The following is a 19,000-nucleotide window of genomic DNA, read 5'->3' on the forward strand; positions in this document are numbered from 1 at the left end:
TTCAGAGGAGTATCTGGAGCAAGAAGACTGAAGGTAGTCCAGTCTTTCTAACTAGCTCCCAGTACTTTAGCTGCAGAGATGCTCTGAAGTTTGTAAACCATCACAGCTTAATGAATATCTGTGTCCAAGCGGCAGATAGAGGCTTGTGTTTGCAGTCTTTTCTCCAGATGAAAAGTATCTGTGATAGGAAGTGATAAACCCCTCATGCAGTGAAACGTATGAGATGTAAAAACTGCAGCATAAACTGTGGTTTTTATCTGTGGAATATGTTCTTTATTTCTGTTTGTTAGCAAAAGATCCATTAATACGATTTCTTATTTTTGCAACATGTTTGTATTCTGTCTTCTCTGAAACAGATTTTTTGATTTCCTTCACGTGTAACGGGTGTGATGTTGCATGTACAGAATGAGCATGAGATCAGGAATTTTTTTGCGTAACTACCGCACCAACTTTCTCCTAAATCTGCCCGCAGGTTATGTTGTTTTTAAGCTTCGTCAGATAGTTCTGTTATGTATAAATTTACCATGTTAGAATAATTGACAAAAGCCTTTTAAAATGAAGTTTTAGTTACAGACGTTGGTCAGAGAAACGATCAGCTTAATTTCTTAAATGTACTGAGCTTTCCTGACCGTTGATGATCTTGTATAGGTTGGGGAAGCATTGCCTGAGTTTTAGATGTGACTGCTTCGTGATCAGTGATGTAACTCAGACACACAGAAAAACATGAGTTTAATGATGTTTTGCTCTCAGTTGTTTCCTGTTTGTGTGTTGTTGGCTTCAGAAAAAGAGCCTTGGAAACTCAGACCTGTGGCCAAAAATTGAAAATTGAAGGTAAAAATGGAAAGACATGGATAGAGGGATGAGAGATTCAGTAGGTTAAACAGGGGGATGGTTACTTCCTGTTTCCTGGTTAATGGTCAGAGGTCACTGGTCTGGGATTAGTTGATACCAGACGCTTAAATAATCAGTCTGGTCATGTTTTTTGCTCACATGGGAAGAGCTGATCTCTGCAATATTTTTCCCCTAAAAGTGTGTGAACTGAGTTTGGCAGCGAAGTGTCCTTGAGTCGAATAGAGGAAATGGCAACATGTTGGAAGAACGAGGACATCTTGCACTGTTCAACAGGGGACTAGCTAATTTTAGAGTCCAGGTTTGAGGATTGAGACAGGCAGCTACTCTTTTGTACAGTGTGCATTTACTGAATAAATTCTGATCTGAGCTTCTCTTCATCCAAATTTCCTGCTTATTTCATTATTTTCATGTGAAATAGTGAAAATTTGAGCAGTTTTGTTAGTTTACTGCCCGACTGCAAAGCTGTCATGCCCTCCGAACTAATATTCATAATCCATGAATCGACTTTCACCTCAGTGCTGCAGGAAAATGATCTTTGGTGTCACATCTTGATGCTCGTGAAGTCATTTGTTTTGCCAAAGCACCATTATTACCTCCCTCTACAGGATGTTCGCTGCCATAGTAACACCACACCCACAGCCACTGGGTGATCTGTGCAACTTCACCATCAGCTTCACTGTCTTAGTTGGTCCTTTTTTCACCCCTGCTCGACTCATGCTGGCTTTTTTTTTTTTTTTTTTTCTTTCCACCCCTCAGTTTCCATCGTTTTCTCTCCGTCTCACAGTAAAATGCAACTCCCCTCATGTGCACTTGTGTAACCCGCCCATTCTTTGTCTCCCATGCACACACAGTCCCTCACTCCTACATTCACACAGACAGGGCACTTGCGCCTGACTGCTTTAATCGCTGAATAGGGGAGTTTAGCAGTTAACAATAGTAGTTATGAGCTGACCCATTATTCTCACCCCCCTCCCAGACACACAGAAAAAGACACACTCTAGATACATTAAATTTTTTCATGCTTGTGCATCACCAGTTTTTATTCAGATCTATAATGTTACTAAAGCTTTACACGCTTTTGTCAATGACAAGTGTCCAAAACCATCTTATAGACACAACTGCATAAATCTGCTGCTTCTGTCTGCTTTTAATGTTGCTGTAAATTGAATTTTTAAATGTTTTGGTCTGTGGTTTGGCCTACTCAAGTCCTTTCTGATCATCACATCAGATAAATAAAAGATCAGCATGTTCTCTGTATTTGTAATGCAGTTTGAATTGTAATATACGATCATGCTAGATAGCAAACCGGGAGCTGCTGTTGCTGAAGAATGAAGCTTTGCAGACAATAGCAGTTATGAGTTGACTATAATGATAAAGTAACAAATGTAATAACACAGTATTGGTCACATAAGAATTGCTTTGGAGGCAACCTTTGATTTAAAATCTCAAATTGAAAGAAAATGAGGCTCCAGAGGGCACTTGTGTGGCTGCCTGAGTTGTCTCCGAGGTTGAAATCAGGTGTGGATGGAAACAGAAATGGAAAGGAGGGATGAATGGACAGACAGACAAGCAGGCAAAGTGACAGACACACCAACATACACAGGGATTATCCTTTGTGTAATCCTCGGTTTGAGGGTCAGAGTGCTGTGTAAAGGGACAGACATGGTCCGAATTTTCACACCATAAGTGTTTATGTGTTTGTGCATTTGCATGCGTGACAATTTGTTTGACATCATAGACCCATCTCTGGTGCTTGCTTTAGATATAAAACAAATAAAATGAAAAAAATTAAATAGGTAATTCAGAGATTATGCGTTCACATATGTTTAATCTGTGCTGACATGTATTTGCGTATGTGCGTGGCATATTTTTGTGTGAATGTGACATTGCGTGCCAGATGGACAGATCATACAAGAGAGCAGCACAGATTAGGATCCTGCACTCTGTATGTGTGTGGTTATTTCGAAACCAGGGCTCTGTTACTGTCAGCTGCTGGCTGTATTTTGAAAAGCTATAAGCTTGTTGCCTCGGTGTGCAGCACTTTGGATGTCCCCATGCGATGTGCAGGATTGTATTTTTAATTCATTTGTATGGAGGCCAATGGCCAGTTTTCCAGCTCTTTGTTTGTTAGATCCCATTGTACTCCGTGTACACCACCAGCTGCCTGAAACAACTTTGTAGCTGCACTAAAATACTGCGATTGTTTATGAACACACAGTTGGATGAGCGAAAGGACTGTGGAGTCCAACAAACAAAAAGCGAACACTGCAGCTTTGGGGATAACATATCTGTTGTGCATCTGTGTAAACAGAATTGGGGTGCTTTTGCTGGTTCAAATCTTTGAAGTTTGCAGGTTTTGGCCCTTTTGCTTTTTTCTTTTAGGCCAAAAGTTGTGATTCAGACTGAATTTGAATGTTTTGATGTTATATTGAGGTGATCCTATTTGAGTGAAATGTAATGATGAAGCGTAATACAGCAGAAGTAAATTTGACTTGCAGAGAATAAGTCATGGTCTGTACTGTTGGGAATGCCAAAACTAAGTTTTTACGATCAGCCCAACTTTAAATATGGATCTTCAAGGAAATGTGTGCAACAAGCATTTGCCTATTGTATTGTTTCAGTTTAGTCTTCACCATTCTCAGGTTGAAAGTGGATGATGGTTGGTGGGTGTGGAGAGGTTGAAATATGATCTTTATGAGTGGTGTGTGTGTGTGTGTGTGTGTGTGTGTGTGTGTGTGTGTGTGTGTGTGTGTGTGTGTGTGTGTGTGTGTGTGTGTGTGTGTGTGTGTGTTGTTTGACTAAAGATAAAACCCCACTTTTAAAGTGAATAAACAAAGCCCGGATTAAAAGCCACACAAACACACAAGTCCTTTTTTTTTTTTTTTCCTTTGTGTTTTATGTTGACTATCAAGATGCATGTATCAGTATATTATAAAAGGATTTTTTTTTTTTGCTATTTAGGAGCTACAGAAAGGAAGTATTTTGAATATAACTATGTGGATGGATTTTTTCCTTAAGGTATCAATGTCCTAATATTTGCTGATCTAACATCTTTTTTTACTATTGAATCCGTAAAACGTTAGAGGAATGCAATGCTTACACTTAGTTTTTTCCCCTCCCTTGGTTGAGGTATCGAATAACGTATGTACACAGTAAGACTGAAGCAGCTAGATGGAAGTGGCATATAAGTCTGTTTGAGCTAACACAATGTGTCGGTCGACTGAAAATTACACTGAATGAACAGAAATAAGTATCAGTGACATCATGATGACTGAGCTTGCAGAGTTAATACTTTGAGACACACATAGATGAAGATCCTGTGTAAACCAAGCACCTGTTTTCTTTTGGGTGTGTGTTGTATCGGGGGAAGTGGAGAGGAGGGAGTGTACTGGATCTGCTGTAGTTCTGGTAGGTCCAGCAGGAAATAGTGCCTGTAAATCTGATGCGGTTTGAAATGGGTTTAGACACGGTAATAATCTCTATTGTCATCTATGCACTCTTCCACTAATCTGTATTTTTGCCGTGGTAATCTCTTGTCTCCATGGGGATTTATTGTTGTAGTCCGTGAATGCCTTCACCATGGAAACCAGTTCCTCCACTTGTTTACCACATTTCCCCTATAAGAGTAAGGTGGATGGGTATGTATATGTTTTTGTAGGAGGCAGAGCTGTCCTAACTTCTTTATAAAGTAAGAAAGTGAAGAAAAAAAAATAAAACCAAGCGGGGTAACAAGTGGTTTTTCTCTGTGTGTGTATCCTTTTTTTTCCCTCCTGCATCTGGCTGTCATAAATTTTTATTTCTTGGCCACAGGGCCAAACCAAGAAGCTAGGATGACAGCCCAAACACCCAGTCAGACAGCCATAAAGTTGCAAGTGGAAGAGCTCTTGTATATGTTTGTTTGACTGCAGTATGCTGTTGTAGGAGTAAATATGGCGACTCTTCAAGTGTGGAAGGGGAAGAATCTGGCCGGCATCTGCCTATATAAAACATGCTGTCCCCACCACAGGAATTTTAAGATAAAATAGAAAAGTCTGATGGATGGTGCTTCATAGAGTAGCTTTTTTTTTCTATCATAGGATGTGAAATGTAGTTGTAAAGTCCAACAATGTGCAGTATTAGCTTGGTATTGTGTTTATTGTGGAATAATGAATGGAGGAGTAAAATTGATCCTTTTAAGAACCATAATTTCCTCTAACGGCTAAAACGTATCTGAAGGACTGAAGTTAAAGGTTGTGGATTGATTGAAAGTAAGATGGTGATAGTGGAGAGCTTTCTCTTTAATGTGTGCATCTTCCTCTTTTTCTTTTTTTCCTTCACTCTCTCACCACTCTCTCCACCCCCTACCCTCTCAAGTTCTCTCTCATTTTCTGCCCTGGTTTCTCTTAGCGATAGTCTCGGGGGAAGAAGAGCTGTGAGGGAGGAAAGGATGAAGGAGAGAAAATGGCAATGACAGTTTGGAGGACAGGCATTTGCTAGGAGGTGGGATGTGAAAGTGAAGCATAGAAAGACAAAAACAGTTTTAAAGCAAGTGAGAAGAAACAAGGGGAATAGAAAGTAAGTAAGAAAGTGGGAAGAAGTGAAGGGAAGAGGGAAAAAGAAAAGAAGTTACAAGGTGAAACAGCAAGACAAACAACAGTAGGTAAGGTCATAAGTCCATCAGGTCATTTAACCACTCATTCAGCCATCTATTTCTAAAATAAAAGCTTACCAAGACGAATGTAACAGGTGGAGGAGGAACAGATTTTTGGTTTAGTGGAGTAAAACAGTAAAACTACTCTCGTATAACTTTAACAGGTCTAATCGGGCTCACACAACAAGCTAATATTTGTTCCTGTGATAGTTTGGTGTGACCTAATTTTTCTTTAATGGAGGAGGTTGAGTAAAAAAGGCAAGTAGTTAGATACTATATAAACTTATGATTAAAGATTAAATAAGTTGGGATGTGCTAGGCCAGTAGATATGTGAGTGTACCCAAGCAGTTTGGACAGTTTGTTTTCCTGAAATTGTGAAATAGCAATGGAATTTCTTAGGACACCTAAAAAGAACAATATGAGCTTTACACATATTGTAAGCAAAGATGTACTCCTCTAATAATACCGCAACAAAACCCATGATCCCGCTTTCAAGCGTACAATTCAGGATGTCTAACCCTCGTTTGACCTCATTAGTGTGAAACTTGACTCACAGCGTTTCCTTTAAAAAAAATGGTTTTCCTGACACAAGCAACTCCTCAGCGTCTTTATGCGGAGAGGCTGTGATGCTGTCACTGATACAGTCAATATGGACTGTGGGAAGAAGAGAGAAAGAGGAGGAATTTAGATGGAGATAATGCAGATGGTGGGGGTGGGGGGGGGGAGTTGGAATTGGGCCTGGGAAGAGAGGAGAGGGATGAGTGGAAATGTCTGATGAAAAGGAGAAAGAGGCACCCTGGGATGGAGAGCAGAAACTAAGAGAGAGGGGGCTAAAAGGGAAAAGAGACGAGGGGAGAGTGAGTTGAGGTTTAGGGAGCAGTAGAACAAGGTTCTCGGTGTTAAACAGTTGTAGAGAAGGAGGCTGAGTTTTAAGCAGGCCTAAGTCACCGTGACGAAGCTCCTCAGCGATGCCAGCTCACAAGACACACGCTACGATCTAGTCCATCGAGAAACACAGCATCTCTAGAGAGTAGAAAGTGCAGTATGCACTGACAGAGCAGCTTTGATGACTCTGTTTATGAAAAGATTATTTGTAAATATTAAATATGAGACTTGCAGTTGCATAAAACCACCTGTATCTCTTTTCTTCTCGTTTTTCTTTCACTCTGAAATGTTTTTTTTTTTTAACCCCCTGAAATTTGCACACACCTCTACGCATCCATCTTTCCTCCTCCCCTCCCTACCTCGTTAGCCAATCATGCGTAAGAAGACCTGTTCTATTTTTACTTCCGCCCCCCTCCTTCCACACCACTCCTACACTGTGGATGTTGGTGTGTGTGTGTGTGTGTGTGTGTGTGTGTGTGTGTGTGTGTGTGTGTGTGTGTGTGTGTGTGTGTGTGTGTGTGTGTGTGTGTGTGTGTGTGTGTGTGTGTGTGTGTGTCCTCTCTTATTGAAGGTGGCAGCGTAGAAAAGAGAAAGTCAGGAAACCGGTAAGATGGTCAGACAGTACAATGCAGACGGCGTTATGAATAATGGAATCAGAGGGTCGAGGCAAGACGAACATAGTCTGTGTGAGAAGGGGGAAAAAAACAAAAGCAGAAGATTTAGAACAATGGAAAGGACGGCGAGTGACAGTGACTTAGCCGTGTATGATTCATGTTTATCCCTCTGCCTGAAGCCGCTTGTGTAGAAAAAGAAAACACCAGACGCCTGCAGGTAGACTCGCTCAGTGGGTCGATTTCCACATTGATGCCCTGAAATTCCCTTCAAGGCTGATGTCATGGTCACATTGTGTCATCAGCAGAAATTAATGTCAACCCCGGATAAAAGTTTCAGACGCTGTGATAGGGTGTGTGTGTGGACAGTGCTGCCAGAGGTATTTGGGTTGAAGAGTGTGTGTGTGCTGACCATAGCTGCAGGGTAAAACCAGTGACTCAGATAGTGAGAATTCAGCAATTTTGTGTGCATGCGTATTTGACTGCTTGCAACCAGCTGTTGAGCTGACCTACATGAAACTTGAGGCATAAAGACATCCTAAACTATTGTGTTTTTGTGTAGTTGGAAGCAAATCCAGGAGCTAATGTTTCAAACATTTATGAGCTCATTTGCTTTTAGCTGTAGGCCGAAGAACCAGAACTGGTGTGCTCGTACAACTTTAATAATCAGTTCAGGGCTGGTTTTCTTTGTATGATGACTGAAAAAAAAAACACTGAACAAAAGAAGATTATCAGATAGAAAATATTTCCTTCAGTTCAAAATAAATAAATCTAACAAACCGATCGCTCTTCTCTGTCTCCTCAGATTGATCCGTCACCATGACAACAGAAGCGGGCTCTGAGACAGAGGTGAAGGAGAAAGCAGAGGAGTCAGCTGCTCAGCCAGACCAATCGGAGAACGCCACGCAAGAAACGCAGGAAGTGTCAAACGCCGAGGCAGAGGAGAAGGATAAAGGAAAGGAGAAGTCAAAGGATGGAAAAGAGAGCAAAGGAATATCCCGATACCTGCCAACATGGCTTAAGAAGCAGAAGTCGCTAAGTCAGGTAGAGTAAATTTATACTTTTGTTGTTATCTTGTTATGACCTCATTTAATTTTTTTTTTTTTTTAAAGAATGAAATATTTTACAATGTGATGAATTATTAAACATCTGGAGTGAAAATGTTTACATTTTTTTTCTTGTCTGCTTTTGGCCAATCAAGACCTCCCCAACAAAGGAGGTCCTGCCTGCTGAGGAGCCCGATAGCAAGGCAAAGGAGGAAGAAGAGGTTCCTGCACCAGAAGTAAACGGTCACGCAGAGGAGGTGGAAGAGAAGGAGGAAGTAAAGTTGGAGCAAGTGAAGGAAAAGGAAGCAGAATCTCATTCCAACACCAGTGCAGACACTGAGGTATTCAGGGGGACGTCAGGTTCATACACAAGGTTATGAGATGTAGAACAGTGACCTGAGCCTAAACTGATGTTGTGCCACAGATAAGTTGAAACTTACATTTTTATTGTGTGCATATCGCACGTTTCATGTAACTTTGTGTAATACTAACCTTGCAGTGTAGTGGTTTCATTTTCCAGTAATGGCAGCTCCTGCAGTGAATCTATTGCAGCTGTTATAACTTTATGTCTATGTCACAAGTCATCAGTGTAATGATTAAACTGCTGGTAGCTGCGTGTGTTGAGAACCAAAGAACATCCATGTGCTGCTTAATCACAGCAAATTAATGCATATTACCCATTAAACAGCCCTCACATCAACAGCTTACCTTTAGCAGGAAGTGGGGCATTATCAGCAGGTACAGACCTGCTGATGGCACCTCATTTTGGTCCTACAACCGCATCAGGACAAAGAAATTCGTAACGTGCTGAGCTATGTGTACAGCTGTAAAACCTGCCTCATATTGGAAAAATTATGGCGATTCACTGACCTGAGCAAGACTGGATGGAAATCTGGCCAAGAGGAGGGTCAGCTGGCTTCAAGCAGAGAAAATTAAACACAAGCTCTTAATCTGGGATTCCCACATGGCTCTACAGCTTCCTATTGGCAACACGATTTGGTTTGTTTTCCATGTAGAGTCATGTCTAACCAGGAGCGTATCGTAGGCGGATTGACTATATTTAGATACCATAGAAATGCCTGATTTGCCTGACTGGAGCAACTAATACAGAGTTACTGACATTTTTCTTCAGCCGCTGCTGGAGCAACAAGAACTCTTGATCTGTTCAGATGATATACAAATAAAATTAGACTTAATGGGCTTAAAGTTACTATTATCCATCGAGTTTGTTGTGATGAAAAACACTTTGACCGAACACCCCCCCCCCCCCCCCCCACCTCCCTTTTAGTCAGGTACATGTTGTGGTAACCAGATAAACAAGAACCCGCAGGTGGTGTGTTGTTACACAGCTTTTCCCTTTTAAAACTGCTCATCAGCCCAGAGAGAGGAAGAATAAGACGCACACAAAGCTGCTCTCCACATGCACACATGAACTCTTCCATCCAGTGATCACATAAAGCCACCCAGGCCCACCCAGTGACATCAACATTTTAGGGATCAGTCCAAAAGAAACGCCTGCCTTTTTCTTTGAACCACTTCACAACAGACGGGGAATTAGACAGAGCGAAAACAAACTTCAACTTGGAACAAACAGCTGAAGTCGCCTGCTAATAGATGCTAAGGAAGAAGTGACCGCGTGTATCTGGAAGCCATAGTGAGCAACTCTTTTGTTTTCTTCCTTTTTTTTTTTTTTCCCCCCTTCCAGCCGGCAAAGGAGGAAAAGGTGGAAGAAAGCGTAGAGAAAAGTCCAGAAGAGAATAAGGAGACAACAGAGGGAGAAGGAGCTGAGGAGAAGGAGGAGAAGAAGGAGCAGGAAGGACAGGTGGAGGCTGAAGGGGAGGGAGGAGAAGGCCAGACCTCCATTTTCCAGTCTCCTCTTCGTCTGGTGAGAAAGCCTAAGATGAAGGTGGTGGTGTGTCGTGTAGCCCTCCTGGACGGGACCGACTTCTCCTGCGAGGTGGAGGTAAGACTTGGACACGTTGCAGACTTTCCTCATGTGAGACACGTTTATTTCTTTGTGATGAAAAAGGCCCAGCTCATCGTCTGTTCTTCTTCTTCTGTTAGTCAATAAAGCGACACCTAAGTGCCATTGTGTCAGTGATGTAATCCTTAATAGGATCAGATGCAGTGTGTGTGTGTGTGTGTGTGTTTGTGTGTGTGTGTGTGTGTATGTGTGTGTGTGTGTGTGTGTGTGTGTATGCAAGTATGAATTTGGGAAGAGGGGCCTTAGGAGTGTAACTTTCTGACCCAAAGTGCAGTTATGGTGGAATCACCTCCTCACATTGGTCAGGGCGTAGTTCAGGGGATAAATTCAGTGCAAAGCAGCGCACGCTGCAGGGGCTTGTCTGGTGTCTAGAACACACGCACACATACACACCCAGCAGATTAGGAGGGGGGTCTCACCAGATTAGTTTTCTGCATCTGTTGTTCAATCACAAGCACGTTCTCTAGACCCCCTGTCTAGAGCATATAGACAGTATTATATAGCTGTATACATGTTTCACTGTGGCAGTTACAGCAGTTTCATCCTTACATCCTTTTTTTTTCTCATTATCATCACAGATTAGGTTTAAAAGTTTGTAGCAATTGCACATTTTTAGCCCTTCCACCCCTACACATTCCCATGCTTGTTCTCATTCAGTGGGAAGCTGCCTAGAAGAGCCAGTGTGCAGGTTCACTGGGGCTCGTAACGCTGGCATCTCTGGCTGAAGGACACCAGTACAAGACTCCAGCATGAGGGTTTTCGGTGACTGTACGCTGGGAATCTAACTGTTGCCAAACCTGCTCCCTGCTCTACAGTATTCCAGAGCCCAGCAGCATGCCTGGGAGAGTCTGTGCTCGCCTGAACAGTAGCTGCTTTGTGTCACAACAGATAACGCTGATAGTGCAACTAACTGCTATTGTCCCATAGGACACACACAGACTCGTGCACACACACCCATACTTATCCGTCTATTGCCCTCCGTCCACATGCGGGCATAGTTCGGATTGCTAGAAGGAGAGATGCACAATGCATTCCAGAGATTAAATTTTCTGTTTTGCCCAGCAGGCCTGTGACACACACAAATACACTTTCTACTCTGACCCGCTACCCTTTCTTCCATCATCCTTATTAATCTAATCTATTAACCACTGGTATCAGAGCTGTTCCAGGTTTGTAACTTCATATACACTTTGTTTCTTGTGGTTCTTTTTGAATGGAAACTGTGAGCAGACATTTGCTGACTCTGGTGTGTTCAGAGTGAAGTCTTTAGTGTCACATGGTCCTAATGCTGTTTCTAAGAACTTCATTAGAATTGGTTTCAACAGGATTTTTGTGTCACACGGCTTAAGTAGCAATTCATAGACTGTCGTTAGGTTTCAGATTGCACACTTGTTCACATCTGACTCTGCTGGTTTGACTTAATCTTTTTCCAAAATGGAACAACAGACAATATCTCTTGCGGTTTTTATAGGACCATCATCTACCCTCCTCCTTTATTTGCATTCGGCTGCACCTGTTGATCTTGCAGTTTTATAGTTGCATGGAAACGTAAACCTATTTTCATCTTTCCATTCATATTGATGAGTTAAATATTTCTTGATGTGACAGACCAGACCATAAGTGACGCCAAAACATCGGTCGATAGCGTGCTTTAGTCCCGAGGTAGTGGATTGCTGGGAGGCACACAGACCCAGACATGGAAACTCTAAAAGGTCGCGTTCTCACATTCACTGGTTGTTCAGCTCCATCGTGAGTGCGTGTATGTGGCGCGTGAGTAGAGGAAAATACCGCAGATGTTTTCAGCTGTCCCAGGACAAGAAGAAAAATGCGTTCTTTCATCCTCTTCCTTCCACTTCCACCACGCTCCCTGCCCTGTCTGTCAGCCTGTCTGTGCTATGCTGCGCTGTCTGTACACCAGTGTTGCACCGAGGGTGCGCCGACTAACTAAAGAAATGAGCATAAAAAAAATCACTTGATTCTTTGTCGCTGCTTTCCCTTCTTTCCACCCTCTTTTTTTCCTGACCTTCTGTCTGAAGGGTCTGCCGTGCATGCAGTGGGCTAAATGTCATCGTCATAGCTGAGTCTGAAGGATTTTATGGCTGAGGCTCATGTCAAGCTTATGAAGTAATGTGCTGCACAGAGACATGTGGAGATGGGCAGCAAGAAAGCAAAGAATCAAACAAATAAAGATGCCAGGGAAGTTTGAACCTTTGAATTACCCATTGAAAAGACAGAATAAGTCTTTTTTTTTTTTCGACCATACTGAGGAACCGTAACGTCTACACACGACGCAACTGCTCAACCAGCTGACCCAAATGCTTCTTCAGAGGAAGCTTTTAAATATAATGAAATGCCTTTTTTTTTTTTCTTTCCTGCTACTTTAAGACTTGTAAAATAAAAAAAGTTCTTTTTTATTAACTGTGTCTCTTTGCAGAAACGAGCTAAGGGTCAGTACTTGTTCTTTAAGGTGTGTGAACACCTTAATCTGCTGGAGAAAGACTACTTTGGTCTGATGTACAAGGACAGCCATGAACAGAAGGTATATATGTGTTCTTATATATGCTGAATATAATGTGCTAGGTAAGTCAGTAACTCACACTTGTAAAAAAAAATCTAGATATGAAATCCTGGATTGTGTCTGACAGATGTTAACTTTCATTTGTCCTCTGTGTCTCCAATCCTTTGATTCACCAGTGTTGGTTGGATCCCACAAAGGAAATTAAGAGGCAGATTCGCAGTAAGTTTAATTTTTCAAATGACATTCCTACCTTTGGTGTTGTCTAACTTTTAGATGCCCAAATCCATCCAAACATCCACTCTCCTCCTTCATCTTTAAGTTTTCTGACAATCTGTCGCTTAAACAACAATGAATAAAATATAAATGCTGAATTAATAAACTAAGACAAGTCCTTTCATATCTGTGGAAAAGCAAACAGCTTTACAATTAAACAAAGACTTAAGATATCTGAAACCAAATGAGGGCAGTCTGGCGGCGTAGCAGAGGCTACTGGGGTGTGATCATCCTGCTCCATTATTTATCAACCGTTTTATTTACTGTTGCTAATTATTACTGTAAGATGAGGTGTTGCTTCTTTCATCTGACAGCCACTAACAGGCAGCTACTAAGTATAAAAAGCTTTGTATTAGGTTTAGATGCATGCAGCACTGTAATTGTAATTTTAAAAAAAAAAGCAACTGAGTTGTGGAAATGTTTTCAATTTTCAAATTGGTTAACATTAGTTGTGATGTCTGGATGTGTGAAGAGTAAGTGTGGACCACTGCTGAGTAGGATGTGTGCGCAAACGCCTGCATTTTTGTGGCCATGTCACCATGTGCGCCTGTGGTTCGAGGATAAGTGATGTGCATCTGACTGTATGTGCTCATTTAAGCACATTTTTCTGTGTGTGAATGTTTACAGTGTGAGGAAAAATTGCACCGTGTGGGCCGATGTTCATTTGAGCTTGCACACAGCGCCTCTGTGTATGTGTTTACAGAGCACCATGTAAATGACAGGGTTGACACCGTCCAGCTCCAAACTGAAATCAAACTGCAATCAGACATCTTGACTCTGGTTTGCTACATTTCGGGCTGAGAGTTAAACTTCTTATTCACTTAGATTATTTAAAAACAAGAAAAATGCTGCCTGTGATTTGCTCCAAAGCACTGTGAAAGAAAGTAGTGATCATCACTTTTAAGGAAACGTTGAGTCAAGAACCTGAAATAAAAAAACTCAACAATCTCTTTGAAGACAATTGAAGAATGGAGTTATCTTTTCAGATGTTTTACAGATTAATACATCCTGGCTCGTGACCTCAGCCACAGGTTTGCTCTGCAGGTTTCATTGGGCGTTGTGTTGAATCAGGGTCAGAGTTCTGTGTGACAGTCAGCGTTAGCGCCGTGTGTTGCTCACCGTGCAGGTCATTACAACCTAAACTGTGTAGTCAGTCTGCTTTTATTGTCTCCAGCTTCCTGGTTTAATGGTGGGATAAAAAAATGGGAGAAAACAAGAGGGTTAAGAGATAAACAAGTCTTCAACATCATGGATAACGGAAACAAGGTCAAAGCAAGTGCAGTTAAAATCGTTGAAAGTTGTAATGAGCTGCTGGCCGTTCAGATACTGAAGGCATCAGATGAATAATAGAGAACAATGAAGAGAAATACAAAGAAAAGATACTTTAAGTAGTTGTTGATTCAGGTATACCAATAAAGAGCATCATCATCCTCCATCTCCAAAAAAAAAAGAGAGATGAAGATGACTAAAGTCAAACTAAAGTAAAAAGAAATCCATTTTAATACATGCCAAAACTGGAAAACTGGATTTAGTCGAAGCTCAGCTGTGGATGTGGCTGTTGTTAATGTTTAACAGCTTGGGTTTTCTACATCATCAAACTAACCTTTATAGTTCTTCGTTGTTAGAATCGCTAATGATGAGAGCAACTGGAGAAAATGAAGTCATCGATAAAGATCTCTTCATGCAGTTTTCAGTGAATGTGTTGCATCTTTTTGTTTTCTTCCTGCTGGCTCCGTGCCTGCATGTGGTCGTGCATGTGCATGCAAGGGTTTGTCCACGTGTGTGTGTGTGTGTGTGTGTGTGTGTGTGAATGGGTGACCTTGGAGGAGGAAATGGCTGCACTGTGATGTCAGGTTTTGTCTCAGATTGAATTTTCCAGATGACGTGATCTTTGTCTTTTAGTGAGTGTGTGTTTCTGTGTGCATGGGTGAGAGTTTTTTTTTGGGTGGAGCCAAGCAGGACAGAAAGGGTAAAGAAGATGACACCACAGCCTTCTGTTGGAATAAAAACAGCAAATAGGAGCTAAATGAAAACCACGTTATGTCACAGTGAGAAAGATGGTAGCTGTGATGTTTCTTTGTTTCGGACATGGATTACAGTTTGTATTTTGGCAAAGCTAAAACAAGGTTATGCAATACCAGATCTGCTTATTTGAGTGCATATGCTTAGTGCTGTCAAATAGCTGTTCTGCATTATGACTGTGTAATAAAACTACACCCAAATGGCTGTGATAAACCCATCCTGATGATGCCCACCCGTTTCTGCTACATCTCTTTTTCTCCAGGTAACAACTGGCAGTTTGCATTCAATGTCAAGTTCTACCCTCCTGACCCCTCACTGCTCACAGAGGACATTACGAGGTACACAGACCTAATTGCAGTCTCCACCAACCGTGATCTGCTCTCTCTTTAGCTTTCTTTTTCAATTTTGCATTAAAAGAAATGAGTTGTCATACGATGTAAGGCTCCACAGAGCTGTGGAAAACTGCACAGTTGGGCGACAGCTCTGGTTTTATTACTTTTCCTCTCCATACAAATGGCCGATTGTTACCATGGGGATATTTGCTTGTGCCAACATTATTAGGCTGAGTCAACACCAAATAAATGACAATAGAATAAAGCAAATGTGTAACAGCAAGGTAAGCATTGTTCACTTTATTTGTTATATGAACACAAACATCGAAGTGTTCTGAAACACACAGCGTTTAGTGTGATGTTGATGTCTTCCAGCTCTGAAGCTAAAGGCCAAATAAGGACAAGGACAAACAAGCCATTAACTGAACTGCTACAAAATGAGCTAATTCTTCACATACGTTATAGAGCAGGTGTTTTACATCTGTAATCTTGATTTTAGTTGTTTCGGTAGCCGCAAGTCACTGCAGTCTTATATCGGTTTCCACGTGAAATGCTGCAGACCATCCATCCATCCATCTTCTGCCGCTTATCCGGGGTCGGGTCGCGGGGGCAGCAGCCTAAGCAGGGAAGCCCAGACTTCCCTCTCCCCAGCCACATTTGCCAACTCTGCGGGGGGGATCCCGAGGCGTTCCCAGGCCAGCCGAGAGATGTAATCCCTCCAGCGTGTCCTGGGTCTTCCCCGGGGTCTCCTCCCAGAGGGACGTGCCTGGAACACCTCACCAGGGAGGCGTCCAGGAGGCATCCTGACCAGATGCCCGAGCCACCTCAACTGGTTCCTCTCGATGCGAAGGAGCAGCGGCTCTACTCTGAGCCCCTCCCGGATGACCGAGCTCCTCACCCTATCTCTAAGGGAGAGCCCGGCCACCCTGCGGAGGAAACTCATTTCAGCCGCCTGTATACGAGATCTCGTTCTTTCGGTCACGACCCACAGCTCATGACCATAGGTGAGGGTAGGAACGTAGATCGACTGGTAAATCGAGAGCTTCACCTTCTGGCTCAGCTCCTTCTTCACCACGACAGATCGGCGCAGAGTCCGCATTACTGCAGACGCCGCACCGATCCGTCTGTCGATCTCACGCTCCATCTTTCCCTCACTCGTGAACAAGACCCCGAGATATTTAAACTCCTCCACTTGAGGCAGGACCTGAACCCCCGACCCGGAGAGGGCAATCCACCCTATTCCGGCTGAGGACCATGGTCTCAGATTTTGAGGTGCTGATTCTCATCTCAGCCGCTTCACACTCGGCCGCGAATCGCTCAAGCGAGAGCTGGAGATCACGACCAGATGAAGCCAACAGGACCACGTCATCCGCAAAAAGCAGGGACCCAATCCTGAGGCCACCAAGTCGGATCCCCTCAACACCTCGGCTGCGCCTAGAAATTCTGTCCATATAAGTTATGAACAGAATCGGTGATAAAGGGCAGCCATGGCGGAGTCCAACCCTCACCGGAAACGGATCCGACTTACTACCAGCAATGCGGACCAAGCTCTGACACCTGTCGTATAGGGACCGGACAGCTCGTACAAGGTGGTCCGGTACCCCATACTCCTGGAGTACCCCCCACAGGAGCCCCCGGGGGACACGGTCGAATGCCTTCTCCAGGTCCACAAAGCACATGTAGACTGGTTGGGCAAACTCCCATGCCCCCTCCAGGACCCCAGAGAGGGTATAGAGCTGGTCCACTGTTCCGCGACCAGGACGAAAACCACACTGCTCCTCCTCAATCCGGGATTCGACTATCCGGCGGACCCTCCTCTCCAGGACCCCTGAATAGACCTTACCAGGGAGGCTGAGGAGTGTGATTCCCCTGTAATTGGAACACACCCTCCGGTCCCCCTTCTTAAAAAGGGGGACCACCACCCAAGTCTGCCAATCCAGCGGTACTGCCCCCGATGTCCACGCGATGCTGCAGAGGCGTGTCAGCCAGGACAGCCCCACAGCATCCAGAGCCTTAAGGAACTCCGGGCGGATCTCATCCACCCCCGGGGCCTTGCCGCCAAGGAGCTTTTTGACCACCTCAGCGACTTCAGCCCCAGAGATAGGAGAGTCCACCCCTGAGTCCACCAGCTCTGCTCCCTCATGGGAAGACGTGTTGGTAGGATTGAGGAGGTCTTCGAAGTATTCCCCCCACCAACCCACAACGTCCCGAGTTGAGGTCAGCAGCTCCCCACCTCCACTGTACACAGTATTGATGGAGCACTGTTTCCCCCTCCTGAGCCGCCGGATGGTGGACCAGAATCTCCTCGAAGCCGTCCGGAAGTCTTTCTCCATGGCCTCGCCGAACTCCTCCCATGCCCGAATTTTTGCCTCGGCAACAGCCGAAGCCGCATGCCGCTTAGCCCGCCGGTCCCCATCAGCTGCCTCCAGAGTCCCACAGGCCAAGAAGGCTCGATAGGACTCCTTCTTCAGCTTGACGGCATCCCTCACTGCTGGTGTCCACCAACGAGTCCTGGGATTACCGCCACGACAGGCACCAACTACCTTACAGCCACAGCTCCGGCCGGCCGCCTCAGCAATAGAGGCACGGAACACAGCCCATTCGGACTCAATGTCCCCCGCCTCACTCGGGACATGTTCGAAGCTCTGCTGAAGGTGGGAGTTGAAGCTCGCTCTGACAGGGGACTCAGCCAGATGTTCCCAGCAGACCCTCACAACACGTTTGGGCCTGCCAGCTCTGACCGGCTTCCTCCCCCACCATCTGAGCCAACTCACCACCAGGTGGTGATCAGATGACAGCTCCGCCCCCCTCTTCACCCGAGTGTCCAAGGCATGTGGCCGCAGGTCCGACGATATGACTACAAAGTCGATCATTGAACTGCGGCCCAGGGAATCCTGATGCCAGGTGTACATATGGACACTCTTATGCTGGAACATGGTGTTCGTTATGGACAATCCATGACAAGCACAGAAGTCCAATAACAAAACACCATTTGGGTTCAGAGGGGGGGGACCATGCCTCCCAATCACTCCCCTCCAGGTCTCACTGTCATTGCCCACGTGAGCATTGAAGTCCCCCAGCAGAACAATGGAGTCCCCAGAAGGAGCACCCTCCAGCACTCCCTCCAAGGACTCCAGAAAGGGTGGGTACTCTGAACTGCTGTTCGGTGCATAAGCACAGACAACAGTCAGGACCCGTCCCCCCACCCGGAGGCGGAGGGAAACTACCCTTTCATCCACCGGGGTAAACCCCAACGTGCAGGCACCAAGCTGGGGGCTGATGAGAATGCCCACACCTGCTCGGCGCCTCTCACCATGAGCAACTCCAGAGTGGAAGAAGGTCCAGCCCCTCTCGAGGGTACTGGTTCCAGAGCCCAAGCCATGCGTCGAGGTGAGTCCAACTATATCTAGTCGGAACCGCTCAACCTCGCACACAAGCTCAGGCTCCTTCCCCACCAGAGAGGTGACGTTCCACGTCCCTAGAGCCAGCTTCTGCAGCCGGGGATCGGACCGCCAGGGTCCCCGCCCCTTGCTGCCGCCCAGCTCACATTGCACCCGACCCCTACGGCTCCTCCCGCAGATGGTGAGCCCACGGGAGGTGGGGCCCATGTAACCCTTTCGGGCTGAGCCCGACCGGGCCCCATGTGCGAAGGCCCGGCCACCAGACGCTCGCTCTCGTACCCCGCCTCCAGGCCTGGCTCCAGAGGGGGGTCCCGGTAACCCGCGTCCGGGCAAGGGAACATTCATGCCCAGGTTAGTCGTTATCATAGGGGTCTATGAGCCGTGCTTGGTCTGGTCCCTCCCCTAGACACCTGTTTGCCATGGGTGACCCTACCAGGGGCATAAA

General features: G+C 44.7%; 1 protein-coding gene across 2 annotated transcripts in view; it reads left to right on the plus strand.

Moving 5' to 3' along the window:
* The window catches only part of epb41l2 (erythrocyte membrane protein band 4.1 like 2), a 42,790-nt gene that overhangs the window by 4,349 nt on the left and 19,441 nt on the right, over nt 1-19,000 (plus strand). For both annotated transcript variants that reach the window (XM_079255452.1, XM_079255453.1), the window contains exons 2-7: nt 7,785-8,023; nt 8,181-8,366; nt 9,731-9,988; nt 12,444-12,548; nt 12,704-12,746; nt 15,085-15,160. In XM_079255452.1, the coding sequence (XP_079111578.1) occupies nt 7,799-8,023; nt 8,181-8,366; nt 9,731-9,988; nt 12,444-12,548; nt 12,704-12,746; nt 15,085-15,160 (893 nt within the window). In that variant the 5' untranslated portion in view covers nt 7,785-7,798. The remainder of the gene's footprint in view (nt 1-7,784; nt 8,024-8,180; nt 8,367-9,730; nt 9,989-12,443; nt 12,549-12,703; nt 12,747-15,084; nt 15,161-19,000) is intronic.

The sequence above is a fragment of the Telmatherina bonti genome (assembly GCF_933228915.1).
Source record: "Telmatherina bonti genome assembly, chromosome: 16".
Lineage (NCBI taxonomy): Eukaryota > Metazoa > Chordata > Actinopteri > Atheriniformes > Telmatherinidae > Telmatherina > Telmatherina bonti.